At 39.0% G+C, this 18991-nt stretch overlaps 1 protein-coding gene across 2 annotated transcripts in view; it reads right to left on the reverse strand.

Moving 5' to 3' along the window:
- Positions 1-415: 415 nt before the first annotated feature.
- Positions 416-18991, reverse strand: part of evi5l (ecotropic viral integration site 5 like) — a 46942-nt gene continuing 28366 nt past the window's right edge. For both annotated transcript variants that reach the window (XM_007569552.2, XM_016680439.1), the window contains 8 exons: positions 16242-16382; positions 13955-14071; positions 12588-12728; positions 12320-12490; positions 11235-11381; positions 10564-10659; positions 10339-10434; positions 416-4633 (listed from right to left, as the gene is read on the reverse strand). In XM_007569552.2, the coding sequence (XP_007569614.1) occupies positions 4316-4633; positions 10339-10434; positions 10564-10659; positions 11235-11381; positions 12320-12490; positions 12588-12728; positions 13955-14071; positions 16242-16382 (1227 nt within the window). In that variant the 3' untranslated portion in view covers positions 416-4315. The remainder of the gene's footprint in view (positions 4634-10338; positions 10435-10563; positions 10660-11234; positions 11382-12319; positions 12491-12587; positions 12729-13954; positions 14072-16241; positions 16383-18991) is intronic.

Consider the following 18991-nt stretch of genomic DNA (forward strand, 5'->3'; position numbering starts at 1 on the left):
CTCAATTCAGTCGGACTGAGATTGAGATGTTTTGTGCTGGTTTGTTGCATAAAATCCAAATAAAATAAACAACTCTGAAGTTTGTGGTTTCAATGTGACAAAAATTATTAAAATGATGCTTGAATCATTTTGCAACACACTATACTAAAAACCTTAGTACAGTAGGATAACACGATGTTTTATATAAATATCTTTAAACGTGGCAGTATATTTGTCTTGTTCTGTAAGATTTACTGTTCAGAAAGTAAATATAATACATTATTCATCTTTACAACAGCTGCAAGTTTTGAAGGCATCATTTGCTGCACACATCTCTTCCTTGTGAAAGACCAAAGTTACATTTGAACGTTTATACGCTGATGTAACGTAGAGATTATTTACCGAATGTCAGACAACAATAAAGTCAGACCTGTGCAAAGGTGCAATGTCAAAGTTTATTTTGCATCATTCATAGGATACAGGACACTGAAATGTATTTATCCCCATCATACTGAAATCCATACCATTTTTACTGTCGTATAATAATAATAATAATAATATGTCTGACAACATGAGCTGAACTGCATGAGCGGCTGAATGCTGTGGGTATGAAACAGCAGTCGCATACAGTACAGAGATGAGAGGAATCCCAGATCAGGCGATCCGAAACAAAAACTTTTCTTTTTAATCCAAGATGGTAAACCTGGAGTAACACAGTGAGTCCCATGTAAAACGGCTTTGAATTCCAGTCAAAACAGCGACATAATGAGATCATCTCCCAACCTTTATGGCACGTTTGATCATTTTCTCACATACTGTAGTACTGCTAACGAGTCAAAGTTATGACACTGAAGGTTAATGCTACCATATTAAAACTAATTTACAAATAATAAAAAAAGTAATCACAGTTGGATCTAGTTGGGTTGAGAGACAGTGGTGAGAACGGAGCACCATCACCGATGTTGGACGTGTGTCAGGAACTGATTATTTCGTTTCCTCAGTAATTTCCCTGCAAGTTCAACATTTGATTAATTTATTCATTCTTACCCTTTTGGCTCCTTTTGAAATCAACTTTAAAGATTAATTATGAGACCATAAAACACAGTTCAGGTTTGAGCATTCAGGTTTTGAGCCAACGCAGTCCAAAACAAAAAGAGTGAAATTGCCCTTTAGCATCTGTAGCCAGCTGTTGTATTCTCCACTCATCACCAATTGTGTTAACATGACTGACCCCATATAGAGGCCAATACGCTTCATTTATTCATTTCTTTTTTGCCTGACAGTATCCAAAATCTCGATGCCGATTCCAGTGTCGAGATTTCAGTTGCTACATCCAGCTGTTGACACCAAAAGGCTGTTATTTGCAACAGTGTGGTGGGGAAGCCAACATCCTCTTTGCAGCTCTGATGGCCATCGCTGGAAGATCCAGTTTCCTTATTTCGCAGGAGATGGCATCGGGGCTGCATGTCGTCACGGTTTCACTTGGACAATGCAACGTAAAAAAACGTTACGGGGGACGAATTCTGTACCCAAGTGTTGCAAACGCGCTGGAAAACGAAGAAACAGAAGTAACGGAGCAACTTAAGTTGATCAAAAGTGTGGCTGTGATGCTTATTGTAAAATAGTTTCAGTGCTTCAACAACAAAATTGTTCAGAGGAAAACAAGCTTTTGAATCGGATGCCCTTAAAGAGACAGAATAAACTACAAGGATCAGGATCGATTTCCTGATATTAACTTAATTTTAAATTTGAACTGAAGAGTAAAGCACCTGAAGAAGTGTTGGACATAAGCCATTCACCTATTAAATCTGTTTCTGTAGATGAAAATAATGAGAAATAATTTATATGCATTTCCAAAAATTACTCATCTTCTACCTTTTTTTTAAAATCTTTCTTTGTAGTGCAAAAAAGCAAAGATGGCTGCTTTATATGAAAACACCCTGTTTGATAACCTATCTGCTTTTCAAACTACTCAAGACCTGACCGAACATGATATAGCTTTAAATATCTGAATTATGCTGTGGGTAATACTTTGCGTTTAAACAAAACAACACTACGTTTGATATGAAAAATATTTTTCAGTCGTTTCTCTTGCGTACCAAACATAATTTGGTTATTATCGGACATCTTATATCGCATTAAAATCTAATTCCCAGATGGTTGGTAAATTTTCAAATATGACAGAAAAAAAAAGAAAAAAAAACTAAAACAGGACTGTGTAATGTGCACCATCTTGATGAAACCGAATACTGTGAGTTTCACACCTTTGGTCCTTGTATACATGCACTATTCACAACAAGAATGCATCTAAACCGACAAACTTCAGACATGTTGTAGGGCTTGATGTTCGACCAAATCAAATGCCGTCTGCCATTATATTTTATATGCTTTATATAGAAAAGCATATAGAAAAGGCTTTCACTTGTGTTAAAGGGATAAACTATTAAAGAGTTATTCTCTACTGAAAAAAAAAATTAAAATAACCAAGGCATACAATTGAAAAAAAAAATTATTTGAGACAATATTCTGCAAATCTGATCAGTCGTAGATGACGAGAGACTTACGACCAGTGACTGATGGTTTTGTCGTTTGGATCACTGAGAAACATAAATAAAAAGAAACTGATCGAAACAGGAAGTATCAGTGGTTTACGGATACGATTATGACCAGTAAACAGATTTGCACAAACTTTAAAAATATCAAACTAATTATGTTATCCAATTTGTGCAGAACGCTTCTTTTAGGATTGAAATTCATATTTTAAATGACGTTTGGCGACCCCGAATGAAAAAAACGAGCTCTTCTCTTTCAAAAAGTAATCAAATCTGATCACCAGGGAAACTGAAGTGGTTAGGATGAACTAAAACAAGGTACCACCGTTAGACAAAAGTTAAAAATTCTTCCTCTAATAAGTCAGATGTTAAACTCAAAAACTTTAATTGGGTCTATTGTGATTGCTAATTCTAAAAGATCTGTTAGAAATTGTCAAATAATGCAGCCAAGTTGACATTTTCCTCATTAATTCTTTGTACTCAATGTTACACAGTGTTTCAGTGTTTCCTGTTAAACATGATATGCCCTTTGTTTCAGAGAAAGCAAACATCAACTCTCCATGCTCAGCCAAATGTCAAAAGACAGTGAAATAAAGACCAAACCTGTTTCTCTTTCTCACAGAGAAACTGAGTGCTTAATGTAAAAAAAAAAAAAGTTAATTGTTTTTTTTCTCCTTTTGCAAAGCAACTCCCAACTTTAAACTGTGGCACATAAGAAAAAGTGACATGTTTTCAGTAAAGCAGTGATCTAGAACAACTAAAAACAAACAAAAAAAAACACCTAAAGAGGATAAATCCAAAATCATAGCAGCACATCTTTCTGTCTCTGAAACAGTGTCACAGTAAACCCACAAGAAATGACAGGTTGGCACAAAGGACGGTGTAAAGTTTGGCCTCTATTGGTATCCCTATAATGACTAAGAGTTTATACAGATATATAAAAAAATAAGAAAAAAAACATACCAAAATAAGTTAAAACATAAAAAAAAAAAAAAAAACAAAAACGATTTGGCAACTTTGACTTTCTAGCTTTTCTGCGGGCTGTTCTGAAACGGTTTGAAGATGAACTGCTGCACTGACATGCTCGCTTCCTGGCAACTGCAAGCTACACACAGACAAGACGAGTATTCAATATGAATTATTTGAGAAAACCATCTTGTTATGTAACCGAACGGCGTGTGTATGTTCCTCTGCAGCAACCTTCATATTGTTGGGGGTGGGGGGAACGTTTCCACAGAAATCGGAAATAATGGATGGATCTTCTGAGGGAGAAAAGTGATTATGAAGCTGTTTTAACTCTGAGCCAACCAGGAAGGAGGAGTTGGGGAACGCAGTGCATTATGGGAGTAAATCTTCATTCGTAGAGACTCAGGAAATGTGGCTTCCCATCTTTCCCCTCCTTGTGGCCACACATCTTGAGCAGCGAGCAGCAGCAGTTGTGATACAGTCAGTCCTCTCTGTATGCATGTTGGGTGATTATGTTTCGAAGGATATGCAGTTTCTGGCACACGGATATGGAGAGCGGCCGGCCTTACATCGCCGCTTCTTGAAGGAACACCGGATAAGACTTTTTGGTGACGTCGAGACGCTCAGGAACAGAGACGACAGGAGGAGATGGGCAGAAGATGGTCATTCGGTACCACCACGTCTGCGTCACACGAACGGTAAACACTGGGGAAGCCAAAGAGGATCAGACTGATTAAGAAAATCAACAGTAAGAGTTGCCCCTGGATTCTCCTTGGGGGGGAAAAAATGCAAAGGAGCGACCGAAGCCTTTCCAGGTCTCAGTTGTCCAGCACGTCAGCGCACACCATGTTGCCATAAAGCTGCTGCGGGTCTGGATGCGTCTGTACCCGCTCCTCCGCCTCGCTGTCCGTGCTGCCTTCGCTGTCGAGCCGGGTCGACTGGTGACACGGGTCGGACAGCGTGGGGTAAAGGGCGGTGGCGGGCAGTGGGCTGTTGAGGAGGTCGTCGTCTGAGCTAAGGTAGTCTCCCTCGGCGGAGGTGGGGCTGGCCAAGCGCAGGTCCTGGTAGTTGGTGCTTCCTCCTCCGCAGCCGATCCGGGAGCTCGGCGCCGCCTTCTGCCCTCGCAGCTGCCTGACCTGAAGGCAGAGGAGACAGGTTTTACTTCGACAGACCCGGATGGCTTCCTTTTCTACAAATCACTGGCATTCAGATATCTGTGACATCTCTCAAAAACCAAAAAGGTCCCAATCTGATCCCAGTTATCTTAGCATTCGGACATCAGGATTGCCTGTGACAATAATGAATGGTCAAATACACCAAGTTCACCAAGCCAACTCTGAACGCAACATACTTTGAAGTTTCTTCTGAAGATGGAATTAGGACATAAGTCTCTAAGGCTAATATCTGACTGTTTCATGACGGTCTGAAAGTCCCAATTCCAATTTTTTCGCCCAAAAAAAATCTGATCGGTGTCGCTTCCATATGAGGTACTAATTTGGATACGTTTCTGACTCTTTCCAAAGTGTCTGCAATCTGAACGATCATCTCCCTTTTTGTCTGGCTTTTACGTTATTGATGTGAGGGAAATGCAACTAATATCCAACTTTTCTACGGCAGTCTGAACAGCCCAATTCTGAACTTTTCACACCAAAAAAAAAAAATCCGATTGTGCCTATACATACATACGTGGTACCAATTCGGATGCGTATCTGATTGCTTTCAAAGTGTCTGCAGTCTGAACCGTCATGCCGCATCTTATCTGACTCTTGGCATAATTTTGCACCGGAAAAACCTAGCCGCTGCAAATCTGGACATAAAAAAATGGTTGAAAATTATGAATTTATGAAAAAAAGTTTGTCACTGAAGCGCATCACATCACAGTCCCACCACTCATGGCTCTGACTAATCCTAAGAAAATGGCAGTCGACGCTCCACAGAAGGTCAGATGTCAGTGCTATTAACTTTCTTCATGTTGTCATGATCTTGTGACAATACTGTTGGCTCTCACTGCTGAATAAACTTTAAAATCCATCCATAAACAGCTCCATCCATTTTAACTTCTGTAAACAATGCGCCTCTTTAACGTACTACTTTGAGCTAGCCACTCAGTTAGCCAAGTTTGCTTTCTCAATAGTATGTGTGACCGGGTGAAAACACACTAGTGTTATGCATCTAAATCTATTTTTATGCCATTAAAACACATTTAATGAGTTGAGGTGAGGAGAGTCCAGAGAGAATATCTGTCTAGAGTTTAGTAAAGGTGGGATATTTTATTAGGGGAACTGCTTAAAACCAGAACAAACCTCAAATGGCACCACTGTGTTTGTCTCCAACAGATGTACGACAGTTTTTATGCAACACCTTACATCACTTAATGACAGAAACATTCTGTGAAATCAGCAAAAGAAAGAATAAATGAGACTCACATAGCAGAGGATATATTAGCTCTACACTACATTTGGTATCTGGTGTGCTAATCTATGGCGTAAAAAAGACTTTAAATCAGAAAATACTTGAATTGAAATGAGGATGAAAAGCTCAGCTGGGACAAAAAAAAGTTTGGTTAAAACAGACATTTAAAGGTTTTCTTGTGTTTGTCAGTCATAAAATTACTTGCCAGGTGCTGGGAATTTTTAAAATGGGTTACTGCGTGTGAAGGAAGAAAACTTCTTCACTTTGTCCAGATAACGCTAAAAGGGTCTGTATGACTAAATCAGAGCGCTCACTTAATCACTCACGTCTGTCTGACGTCAGAAAGTATTGGCCTTCCAGATTTCTTCTGTTTTGCTCTTTTGTCACATTTAAATCTTTCCAATCCTTAACCCTTCTAGACCGGAACGTGTCGGCGGCGACACATCTAAATTTGCAGTACCGTAATTCCGCCACACGTAGCGCTATCTGAAAAATCCCAACGGTTTCTGAAAGGGGAGACGTTGCACTTTCCAGCAAGTATCGGGTTAATACGGCAACTTCACAGCTGCAGAGAGCGTAATTTACGGTATATTTCATATTTTGTCCAATGCCATCATCTATACACACAAAATATATTGATCAGTTTTCCAGTTATTATTGATTAAGCAGCTCTGAACAGTTTTAATTAAAGGCACTCAGTGTTTCAACTGTTTCGCAGTTTTCTGGAAGTTTGTTCCAGATTTGTGGTGCATAGAAGCTGAATGCTGCTTCTCCATGTTCGGTTCTAGTTCCAGTTCTGGGGATGCAGAGCAGAACCAGAGCCAGAAGACCTAAATTACATCGATCGGAACTTCACTCAAAATCAACAAACTTCAATATTTTTTCCACAAGTTTATTACGAATAAATTCTGAATTGGTCAAAAACATTGGGTTTAAGTGACAACAACCACCACCAGCAGGCAGCAGGACGCACAACAAGCGACGAATGATGCAAAAAACAAAAAAAAACAACACCACCAATAAGAAAGAAGAAAAAACACAGAAGAATAAAAAATACTAAGAAAGCACCACAAAAAAAGCAATGATGATGACAACAAAAAAACCAAAAAAATCATAAAATCCTGGAGGGACTGATCAGTTCAAAACTATTTCATTTTAAAAAGAACTTGCCAAATGCAGAGACTTATTAATATTTTATCAGTTTGTTTTATCAATACATTCTGGACCCCAGATGAAAATGAGTCTGAGCGCCCTGCTCTACAGGGTCGACCCAGACTTGTTGCCATCACAAACATTGATGTTAGCAACGGTGTCGCAATCGGATATAAGGCTTTAGAGGGGAATCACCTTTTCACTCAGGTCTGATTGCGTTTCTGTGATGAAAAAAAGTCTTCATTTGAAAACATATTTCTGTATTTACTTAGATTATCTTTGACATCAAGATTTGTTTGATGATTTGAAATAAAAAAACAACCACAAGAAACATCCGTTTTGTGGATAATATCTCTATAAATAATTAAAAACACTCGACAAATCTCACAGAGCTTTGAAAACATTTCCCGTACGAAGGAAAATAGTTTGTTCTAGTCTGAAAAAAAAGAGACAAACTGACTTTACATAAGTGAATGCTTTCTGCATGTTAACCTTGCATGTACCACAGTGACTCATGACAAATCTCAGAGGTTTTAGTTTTCCCCCTATCAAACACTAAAAGAAGCTGCATGGTAGGGGGGGAGGGTAAATCAGTGGTTAACCAATGGAAATGTTTTGCCTGACTGCTCTTTGACAGACGGCAAAACTAAAAACAAAATGAACTAGTTTAAAGTTTTAGGCTAATTTTTTCTTTTTTAGAGAGATATTAATGCCAAGTTGATCACCTGGAGTGCAAAGACGATGGCATTATGCATCAGCGGTACCAGAATGAGTAAATGCCAAGATGATTTCTTTGTCACTACACTGAGATTTCTCTAAATGCTTCATTGCTTCCTCATCTGTACTCACGCAAGTTTCAGTCTCTCTTATAAAAAAAACCAACACTTTGATGAAAAAAAAAAAGTTGTGGGAGGAGAAGAAAAGCGTAGCGTGGAGTGGAGCGGTAAAGAGCAGGGCACTCTCAACGCAACCAGCTCACTACAAAGTTCAACCAAACTCTGTTGTAGTCACGCACAGCCACTCTCTGAATGAACAAACCCAGACTCATGCCGAGTGGGAGGTTTGAGTCTCAAATCAGAGCTGGAAATTATCTCTGCAACACGTCACAGAGTTTTCAAACACATGAATTTTGACAACATCTGACTGAGTGAGCTGTACATCTGTGGGATTACTGAAATGTTTTTTTTAAGAAAACCTCAGCCAGCATTAAACATTAAAGCTTGCTGGAGTGAGTGATGAGAACCCCGGTGCTGGGGAGGATCAGTGGTCTGCTGTTACAAGAAAAGCTCAAAAGAGTTTGCGTGTGTCGAGGTGGAAGTGGTGTCTTGATATGAAGCTGCGTGCAGATGACGAGATTGTTCAGAGGGGTTAGCAAAGCTGCAGGCTATTTGCATGCAATTATGTTGTGTGGATGGACGAAATGTTCTCCACCAAATACTTGAAAACCATTTTATTCACTCAAATCTTAAACTTTTTCTAAATCACATCACAGCATCATCTGTGAATGAAGCAGATTGAACTGAAATCTGTGAGGTTTTGGAAGAGATTAGTCCAATTAGTGTCATTATAAATCACCTGGTTTATGTTTTTACTTACTTTTCAACACTTAGCAGTACAACCTAGAAAGGAAACATTTAAAATGACTGGTTGGATTTAATTCAGTCTTATCCAGGATGGAGATTTATTTTACAGTGCAAGTGAAAAGAAGTTCCTGTAATGCTGTCATAACATTTAGTTTGATCAGACATATCTAACAAAAGAGCAGGAACTTAAAAGTAGCTGTAAAGAAACAGTGCATGAAAAAAAATATATTTGAAGGGTTTTCCTTGGCGTTGCTCTTTACTTCATCATAAAAATATTGTGAATACTGTGTATGAATTTAGGGGAAACGGTGGCAGACATGAGCTTAATCAGATTTATCTTTTGGGTCAAGCCAACTTGTGAATATTGCTCAATCTTTTTCTCTTACTTCTACTAAACTGCATGTTTCTGTTCATTCTGCACATAAAAATGCAACCAAAAATCAATCTATTTTCACATTTAGCAGCCCTACCGATTAGATTACATTTTAAATTATTGGTCAATTTATTTTCACAATAAAGCTTTCAAAATGAATACTGAAATCGCTTTCAGAATGACTTCAAGTCATGGGAAAAAGAAAGACTATCAGATGTAGAGTTTCAAAGTGGCAATGATCTTGTCTTTGCTGGGTTTTAACTTTGTTCTAATCTGAAGCATATTCAAAAAAAAAAAAACCACACACCACAGATCATGCTCTTAATTAATAAGCAAACATAGAGCCAACATAGAAGTGTGACAAAACCAGGCACCTCAAAACACTCGATTTGTACAAAACACACAGAATTCAAGAATTTAACGGGTGCACTTTATTTTTAGCGCGAGTTTATTCGGTCTAAAGAGAATATTTGCTTGATCAAGTAGTTTTGTATTGATGTGGTTTTAATGAAATTCAATAAAATTAAATGATGCGTCACATGTTCTAGATATTGGAATGATCAACCAAAAAAACTTCTGAAAACATTTTACTTACTTTCTTTTTGAATAATCGGGCACAGATTAAATCAAACTCATACTTTCAGACTCATGAGAAAGAACGTCTTTAATAATTTTCTACCGCAAAAAAAAAAAAAAACCATGGCTCCTATGTAATCAAATATGCAGGCACTGATCATGCGATTCTTATTTTTCTTCAGTTTCTTTTTATGCACTGTGGTGAACTTTTGTACCATCTGGCTTTTTATTACGTTTAAACCTGCAACTTGATTTGTTCTTTTTAGGAAGAAAATGCTTTTTACTCATCATTATTATATTCTTTTTGTGGCAGAAGCTTGTCAAGTCAACTGTATTGCACTGAAATATATTATATTTATACTGATTGTACCTCAAGGGACTACAAATGACAACTAAACTCTGGAATATTATGTGATATGATTTGTCCCTTTTGAAGTAAATAACAACAAAAGTGAATCACAGAGACCTTCAAAGAGATTTTGTTCAGCCAAGATGTTTCAAGTTGCAGTATTTTGTGAACCTGTGAGCTGGACTTAAGTCCAAAACTGAATATTAGGCTTCAGTACCAAAGTTTTGCGTAAAAATCCCCTGAAATAGTTTGAAGTAACCCTGGGTCTTTGCATTGTTAAAGCATATTTAAATGCTCTGAAAGAAGAACAAAATAACACCAGAATCAAAGGTAAAAAAAAAAAAAACATCTTAATGTTGTTGGCAGGTTCCTGGTCATGCATAAATAAACTCTGACCTCATTCTTTAGCTCAGCAATCTGGTCCCGGAGCTGGCTGATGTACTGCCTGGAGTCTGAGTGGTTCAGCTGCCCCTTGATCAGCCCTTCTTCCTTCTACAACAACAGTTACATACTTGAGTTTAGCATGATAATCTCTCTCTGTGGCGAAATAATCTGTAAATCAGCACAGATTAAAAAAACAACAACACTGCTGGCAATTTTGTGAGACTTTTATATGAACACCTGTATCTCAAGTTCAGCAATCTTCTGTCTGAGTTCAGCCATCACAGCCATGCTGTCGGCCTCCCTCAGCCTCACTGCCATCACTTCTTCTTTACTCTGCCAAGAAAAACAGAAAAAAAAAACATTTTCTTTTAGTTAAAATGTAAAATCAGCATCTGAGTGAGTGGAGCAGCTGCTTGTTCATTTTTAAAAGAGGGATCCAAAGCTTATGTTTTGACAGCTTTTTTGTTGTTTCTTCCCAAAGAAAACCTTCAAGTCTGGCAAATTTGTTAATATGCTTAAACTAAAAATGGAACTATAAACTATAATAATTGCTCCATCTTTTTCTCAACCCATTTCATCTCTGAACTGGTCAAATCCAGTTCGACCCGTATGCCACAGACTGATTTGGAAATAAAAGTCGCTTCATCTTAAAAAGGAAACTAAGTGATTCTGAATTGAAGTTGGCCTTTTCTGTGTCTCAATCCTATTAAAACAGATAAAATACAATAAATTGGCTGATTAAATCAACATATATCTGAGACAGAATTAACTGTCAAAGAAATAAGCTAAATTATTACGGCTCAGTCATCCAAAGCTTTGCTGTCTCTCAAGTGCACAAACAGCCTCTGTTACATTTTTATAAATCTGTGTTTGGGTCTTCATAGTTGTACTGATCTCTGAATCCACACCTTGCAGTCCGACTCCGCCTGCTTCCTCTTCATCTCGTTGAGCTGGGCCTGCAGAGCTTTGTTCTGATTGGCCAGCATCTGGAGCCGATCTTGCAGGGCGGAGCGTTCCTGCTCATGACGGCCAATCAGTTTGCTGTGGATCTGGTTCTAAGTTAGAGGAAAGTTAAAAGAGGAAGACACGGAAATAAGACGCTGTAACAAAAAGCAGAACAAAACATGACGTATAACATCGTCCGTCATTATCAAGTCACATTTCTCGAATTGTTTACCATTTCTTTTTTATTTTGTTCGTTTTGTTGAGGTGTTTCTCTTCTGTAAAGAGTTTATTAAAGGGGATATATTATGCAAAATTCACATTTTGCACATTTTTGTACTTCCTTTCTGGTCTCTACTGCTTCTAAGCACATAGGTGCTTTTTGGCAATAAGTAAAGGTTTTTGGTGTCTGGAAAATTAGCCATTTCAAAAACCTGCCAAATGTAACATCACAAATCAGCAGGCACTACTCATCACCTAGCAACCACTGCACAGCTCTGCCTGTTACCTAGCAACCCAAGCTGAACTCCAGCACGTTTGATCTGCCCAGTACAATGGCTGCTGGAAAAGACGAGTGTTTGGTTGTTGATCTACCCCTTGCTTGGTAGTTTTGTTGGTTGTGCAGGAGGCTCTACTTCTGCTTTTTGAGGATGTAGGTTTGTATAATTGTGCATCTGTTTGCAGCCATTTTCAAGTGCGAGTTGGGGGGCGGAGCCAGCAGCAGCTTATGTGGATTTAAAGTGACAAGAGGCTCTAAAGCAGCTCATTGTGAAAGGAGCTCAACATAGGCAGAACTGACCAAACTAAAATCTCATTATTTATGAATGATTTTATGCAAAAAAATGTATTAAACATGTTCTGTATAGGACCTATCCTGACCAGTTCAAGGAAGCACAACAGGTCAACTTTAGATCTGCCTCCTTTGTGCGCAAGAAGAGCTTTAGAGATCTTGGAAAACTATGGTTCCAGAAGACTTAAAAGTATTACAGAAACTCTGGATTCTAATAAGTTTAACACAATCACAGGTTGATCTACAGTGTTGATATCTGACCTGGCTGTCCAGCTGCAGGGCTTTGAGTTTGACCTCCCGGAGTTCAGCCTGGGCCTGGGCCTCCCTCAATCTGACGGTCATCAGTTTGTCCTGCAACTCGTTCATCGCGTTCTTCTTCGGGGATTCCTTCCAGTGGCCTCCGCCGCCGCCGGTGCTGCGCGACATGTGATGCTGCAGGAACACAGAGTAAATGTTTCTAACTCGGCTGCTTAAACACGCCTGGACAAGAGAGTCACGCAGAGACACATCGGCTGTCTGCGTCTTTTACCTGCCAGCGCTGGTTGAGGTCAGTGACGGTGTCCTGCATCTCTCTGAACGACCGCAGCGTCTCCAGTTCCCGCAGCTTCATCTGCTTCACTTCTTCCTGCAGGGCGGCCATGTTGTTTTCATCAGGTAGGCAGCTGCTCCTCTAAAAAATAATATTTTTTGGCAAGAATATCTTAACAATAATAACAATTAAAAAAAAATAAATGAAGGATCTCAGTCTAGTCAATCAAGTTGAGTCTGGTTTAATGTGTTGGAGGGAAACATCATAAATCATAGTTTATAGCCATGTTTAGAATAGAAGCAGCATTGCAAAAATTTCCCTAAAAAAACAACAACAAAAAAAGTTGTACTTCAGTCTGAGCTGAATATAAAAACAAACATAGAAGCGTGTCTGTTCTGTTCCTTTTAATCTCCTGGAATGGATCCACATCAGGTTCTACTAACTGCTGAGACGATATTGAACCTCCTAATTAAGCTGCAGGTTAAGGAACGTGTTATATTGGTTACAGGATGAAAAAACCAACAGAACAGATTTGCGCCTTCCACATACATAAGCGTTTAACCACCGACTGTGGACAAACGTCACGTTGACATCGTGCACACATGCACAGTCAGGTCAGTTTGCAAAACTCAGATCAGAAAAGGTGTTTACATGCACACTGTTCAGATTATCAATCTGAATAAATCACCTCTCTCATTCAGTTTACAATTTCATTCCAATCAAGCTGAAACTCTGGGTGCACCGACTGTAGTTTTCTGACCAATCGCAATTACTGATCTACCAAAAAGCCTGACCTGCCCATTCCGATTTTGGCCATCACCAATTTTTTTTTTGTCTGAAATGTCAGTAAATACAACAATAAAGTTGCTGGGTTGGCAACAGAGTTGGTGACTATTGTTAACTAAAAACATGCAGGCATGACCTGGTGGGCCGGTCTATCAGTCAAATCTTTCTCATTGGAGAGAAGAAGAGGGAAATAGTCGATTTAAAGATCTTTGCCGAAGTAGATGATATCGGTAGACATGTAAAAACTGTCCCATCACTGATATCCCAAAATTAAAGGAAATCAGCACCGATAAATCGGTGCACCCCTCGCTGAAACCTATCATAATATTCCATTTGGGGCGTTTATGTGATGCATTTTTATCAGCCAATGGTGCCGATTACTTCAGTCCATTTAAGCTTATGTTACAGCTAAATGATTAACACCACAAGGAGATTTGATATTCTGTAAACATGAAATCTAAAATCCAAAGACTTAGAATTGAGTTTTCGTCTCAAACACTTTTGTTGACTCCATGACATTTTGTAGCACGCTGTCAGATTCACTTCAAAATGTAAAAACTGTTGCTTGATCGTTGCTTTACCTTCTCCAGATCGAGCACCTTGTCTTGCATTTCTTTCAGCGCGCCGAGCAGTTCGGCCTCGCGCAGCCGGGATTGTTCCAGCTGCGTCTGCAGGTTGTTCACAAACTGCTCTGTGTACTGGAAACACAAACTGTCATGTTACACACACACACATCATACAGCAGCAACTGATATCAATTTCAGTTTGTTGATCGGCTTTTAACCCGTTTAATCCCAAAAATTCTTTCCTGCAAAATAAGTGCATGCAGTTCATTCCTTGGACCTCCCCAACATATGATATTTATAAATTATTACATTTTATGTTAGTGAAATTTTAGGTTTTATACTTGGCAACAATTGTTGCCAAGTATTCTTATGATCAAAAGATGAATGAAGGGATAAAATTTTCTTTACATATCAGTAGAAGACACTTGAAAGAAGATATGTTCAAAATATTTTATTTATATTTGTTTATTTAAATATTTTACTGACTTCTCTGGTTCAGGTTTGTGACAGATATTTACCTCCAGCGTCACAAGCAGGAAGTAAAGAGGTCTGGTCATGTGACCTTTCACACTAGACGCATGGAATTGATATTGCTTAGAATAGACATTCTATCGTTTGATTTAAAAACTTCAATTAGCTGCCAAAAGTCAAAACAATTCTTCCAGAGCTTCCACAAGTTAGAAAAAATGTCTGGCAACAATTGTTGCCGGTGGGATTAAATGGGTTAATTTGCGCTGTAGGACCTTTCTGTTTACTGAAAACTTTTTTGTGCGTCTTATTTCAGAGTGCAAAGCAGATGCATTGTGCTGCTCATTTTAGGGTGAGCAGTTCTGTTCTGCAAGTTTACCACAAGGGTGGTAAACCTGGGTGTGAACTCTGCCACATCTCTTTTTGCTTCTTTCTCCGGAGAAAAGAAGAAGCACTACTACTATTACACATCTGCAACCATTTTTCTCAGAATACTGAAAATTGTCAAGATGCATTTGAGGAAGATAATTATAAATCAGACAATTCAAAACTGAGAGAAGTGTTTTTAAGTGAGAGCATCCGTGGAAATCGGCTGAGCGCGACAACGAAACAAAACTCTTCTTGGACAAAATTCAGCCGATAAACACACACACAAAAATATAAACTTGCACTTTTGCCCACTGACTACCCCTGACGTCAGCGAATTGAAAGCCACTGCAGATTTTTAAGCCACCACATCAAGGTCGAACTACAAAGTAGAGGGTATGAGAGCAGCAGAAAAACAGCAAATGCAGCGGAAAAATACCTACAAGGTAAAATACAAAAGCATTAAATCGGGCAAGTACATAGCGTGAGTAGAGAATTCTCGATTTGTCATTCTGGGATTTTCAGTCGTGGTTATCAAAGCTGTCTAAGAGTGTGAGGAGGTGTGTGAACCCTGGGGGGCGGAGGGTGCCAGCAATCTGAGTTGGAATAAGATTCTCCACTCGCAATGACGTCATTTAGAGTGAAATCACTGTATTCATTTAGATTTTTCTCAAATAATTATGCAGGCTGGCAATTTTAATAAACAACCAAACGGGCATAGACTCTGAACCCTCTCTAGACTGACGTGTTGCAGTGAGTTGCAGTCGCTGTGAGATGTTTAACTGAATTTTGGTGGTTACAAACACTATAAAAAGGCGTTGTTTATTTGGTAGGAGTCAGAAACAATGATGAACTTATCAGGTTTTAGCTGCTGGTGGTCATAATGAAAGAAAGAGGGTGTTTGTGGCTTTGTGACAATCTAATGTCAGCTGTTTGACACAAGTTTTATATCGGAGTTACAAATATTGATTAAATATGAGCAAAATGAAATGATGGATAATGCAGATCTACACTGAAAAAAAGAGAATGGAGGTCCAATATAAAAAGAACTGCGTTAATTTGTCACATGTAACTGAATTAGGTTTGTCACAGTTACTGTTTGTTTAATGGATTTACTTGAATGGACTTAATTTGACCATTTGTGGCTAGATAACGCAATATATTTAAGTTGGATCACCTGTTTTCTTTTTTCAGAGTAGGTTGGATTAAAACATGAAGTTCCAAACAATCAGCACCGAACCCGATAAACTCACTGCTGTCTTGGTTTTATTGTCTCTGCAACACTGCAGAAATGTTCTACAGTCCTGAGTTTTGCAAATATAAGAATGTGCTTATATAACAGGTACACCGCAGAGAAGAATGATGTTTGATTTCTGCTCAAAAGAGCAATTCAAAAGATTTGAGAACAATAAAAACCAGGTTATCTTTCTTTTTAAAGTGGCTGTGAAGCTTGAAACAGGTGATTTACCGTCTGCTGCTGCAGCTCCCTGATTGTTTCCTGGGCTTTCTCCAGGCTCTCGCTGGCCGTGTTGCACTGCTGTCTCACCACCGCCAGCTCCCGTTTGATGACATAGTTCTCCTCTGCTTCCTGTGCTCGAGTCACCTGACCCTGGATTAGCAGTCAGAGACCAAGGGTCAAGATCAACAGCAGAGTTTTGGTGTGAACATGCGGGAAATCAGGGATGAAGGGCATGTTACGGTTACATAAGGGGACACAGAAAACATACAGTTAAGGGAAACATGTGTGCTATATGTTACACAACAGACGTTTTCCCCTTTGAAAAGCTCCTTTAGAAGAGAATCACATTCAAAAATCTATTGACCCTTTGCAGCTACATCACCAAACCATTCTAGGCGCCATGATGGACGTCGGAAGTGATGGACGAGAGTTTTGAACAGAGCGACTGTTCGAGACGAACTAATTTGTCTGAAAGCAACACCTGGTTGGGGGTCAAAGACGGCGGTGTTTACAAGCTTGAAACGGCTAGCTTGGAAACCGACCCATATCGCCTCCTCCCTACGTGTTGATCAAATTACTGACTTTGCCTGAATTCACACAACATGATTTATATCATTAAGTCACAAACAGCGTTTCCCCTTAAACCGGAGCAGCTTTAAAAACGTACAGAAGACGAGATGCTAACCAGTTTTGTCCGTACATATGCTACATGACGGTGGGGCACCGTTTCCATGGTAACTGACAGTTATGCGCGTACCGCCATATTGCGATATTTGATACGTTTCTAATAATACTTAAGTATATGAACGTTAATCTTCTTGCCTTGTGAAAAGTGTTCGCTGCAAATCCGCGGTCACACTGAGGTATGCCAGTCATTAGGATTGACGGCTGCTATCCGTCGCTGCCGCATCTTTCCTCCAACAACAAGAATTGTTGTTCTTTTATCAACAGCAGCAGCAATGTGGCCATCACTTCAGAAGAACAGGCTCAAGGATATCTGACTATCAGAAGCAAAGTGTCCCAAAACAAACTGGTAAAACATCAGCGACTGTTACCAGATCTCTCTATGCTAAAGCTCTATTAATTAATGATTTCATCACCGAGCGTAATATTGATGTTTTATTTCTGACAGAAACATGGCTGAATGACAATAATGAAGCAATCGTACTTATTGAATCAGCGCCTCCTACGTACAATTTTTTAAGTGAGAATAGAAAACACAAAAAAGGAGGAGGCGTGGCTTCGATATTTAAGAATACCATGAACTATAGTAAAATCTCTTCGGGTCATTTTACGTCTTTTGAGTATCTTGAAATTGAGGTAAAAGGCCACAAACGAACTTTGACACCAACCTTATACAAAACTCCAACATATGTGGAAAATTTCTTTATGGACTTCAATGAACTTCTATCTCTCATATGCATTGATTATGATTGTTTAATAATTGTCGTGATTTCAACATTCATGTTGACAACCCCCAAAACCGGGGGGCAAAAAAGCTGTTTAATATATTAGAGAGTTTTGGTTTAACACAACATGTCAAACAAGCAACACACACTCATGGACACACACTGGACCTGGTTATCAGTAAGAATATTTCCAACGTCTCTGTAACTGATGTCGCCCTGTCGGATCACTTTGCTGTCATCTTTGAATGTTCTTTATCCGTTAACCCACTTGTACAAAAAGCTACTATTACAAAATGTACTTTCACAGAAAACGCAGCAGAGACATTTAATCAAATCTACTCTTCTTCCTCACCCTTAAGCTATAATGACGTAGATAAGTTGGTAGATGATTTTCAGTGCAAACTTTCAGATATCATTGATTACATTGCACCCATTAAAGTGAAGGTTGTGACTGGTAGGAAGAAATCTCCATGGAGAAATGCACAAACAGTTCAATCTGCAAGACAACTCTGCCGTAGGGCTGAACGGAAATGGCGTAAAACTCAACTGCACGTTTATTATGACATCTATAAAGAAAGACTACGTAACTATCACACAACACTAAAACATGCAAGGGAGGCTTTCTTTGCAGACGTCATAAGCAAAAACCTTAACAATGCTCGAGCTCCATTTGCTACAGGCTAACAAATCCTCCTGTGATGCTGCCACCTGAACTTCAATCTAATGCTGCCTGCAACAAGTTCTCCAGTTTCTTCTCAGAGAAAATTCAAAAGATCAGAGGATTAATCTGCACATTCACTCCAAAGCAAGTACCAATGCTGTGCTCAAATAAAACAAACGCAGGAAAAATGACCCAATTTCAACTACTTCATTATAAAACCCTAGAAGAAATTATAAGTCAATTAAGCTCCAGTTCCTGCTGTCTGGATGTCCTACCCACACATTTCTTTAAGAAAGTCCTGCCTGCTAATGATCTGATCCAAGTAGTAAACTCATCGCTCTCTTCAGGTGTTTTTCCCCAGGCTTTGAAAACAGCAGTTATCAAACCACTGATAAAAAAGAACAATCTAGACAAATCACTACTGCAGAATTACAGGCCGATCTCCAACCTCCCATTCATCAGCAAAATTATTGAAAAAGCAGTTTTTAAACAATTAAATAACTTCCTAACAATAATGAATCGCTTTGACTCCTTCCAGTCTGGTTTTCGTGCTCACCACAGCACAGAGACTGGCCTAGTCAAAGTGTTCAATGACATCCATATAAATACAGACTGTGGGAGAACCACAGTGCTGGTTCTGTTGGACCTCAGTGCAGCCTTCGACACTGTTGACCATGAAATTTTACTTA

The sequence above is a fragment of the Poecilia formosa genome, unplaced genomic scaffold, assembly GCF_000485575.1.
Source record: "Poecilia formosa unplaced genomic scaffold, Poecilia_formosa-5.1.2 Scaffold242, whole genome shotgun sequence".
NCBI classification, from domain to species: Eukaryota; Metazoa; Chordata; class Actinopteri; order Cyprinodontiformes; family Poeciliidae; genus Poecilia; species Poecilia formosa.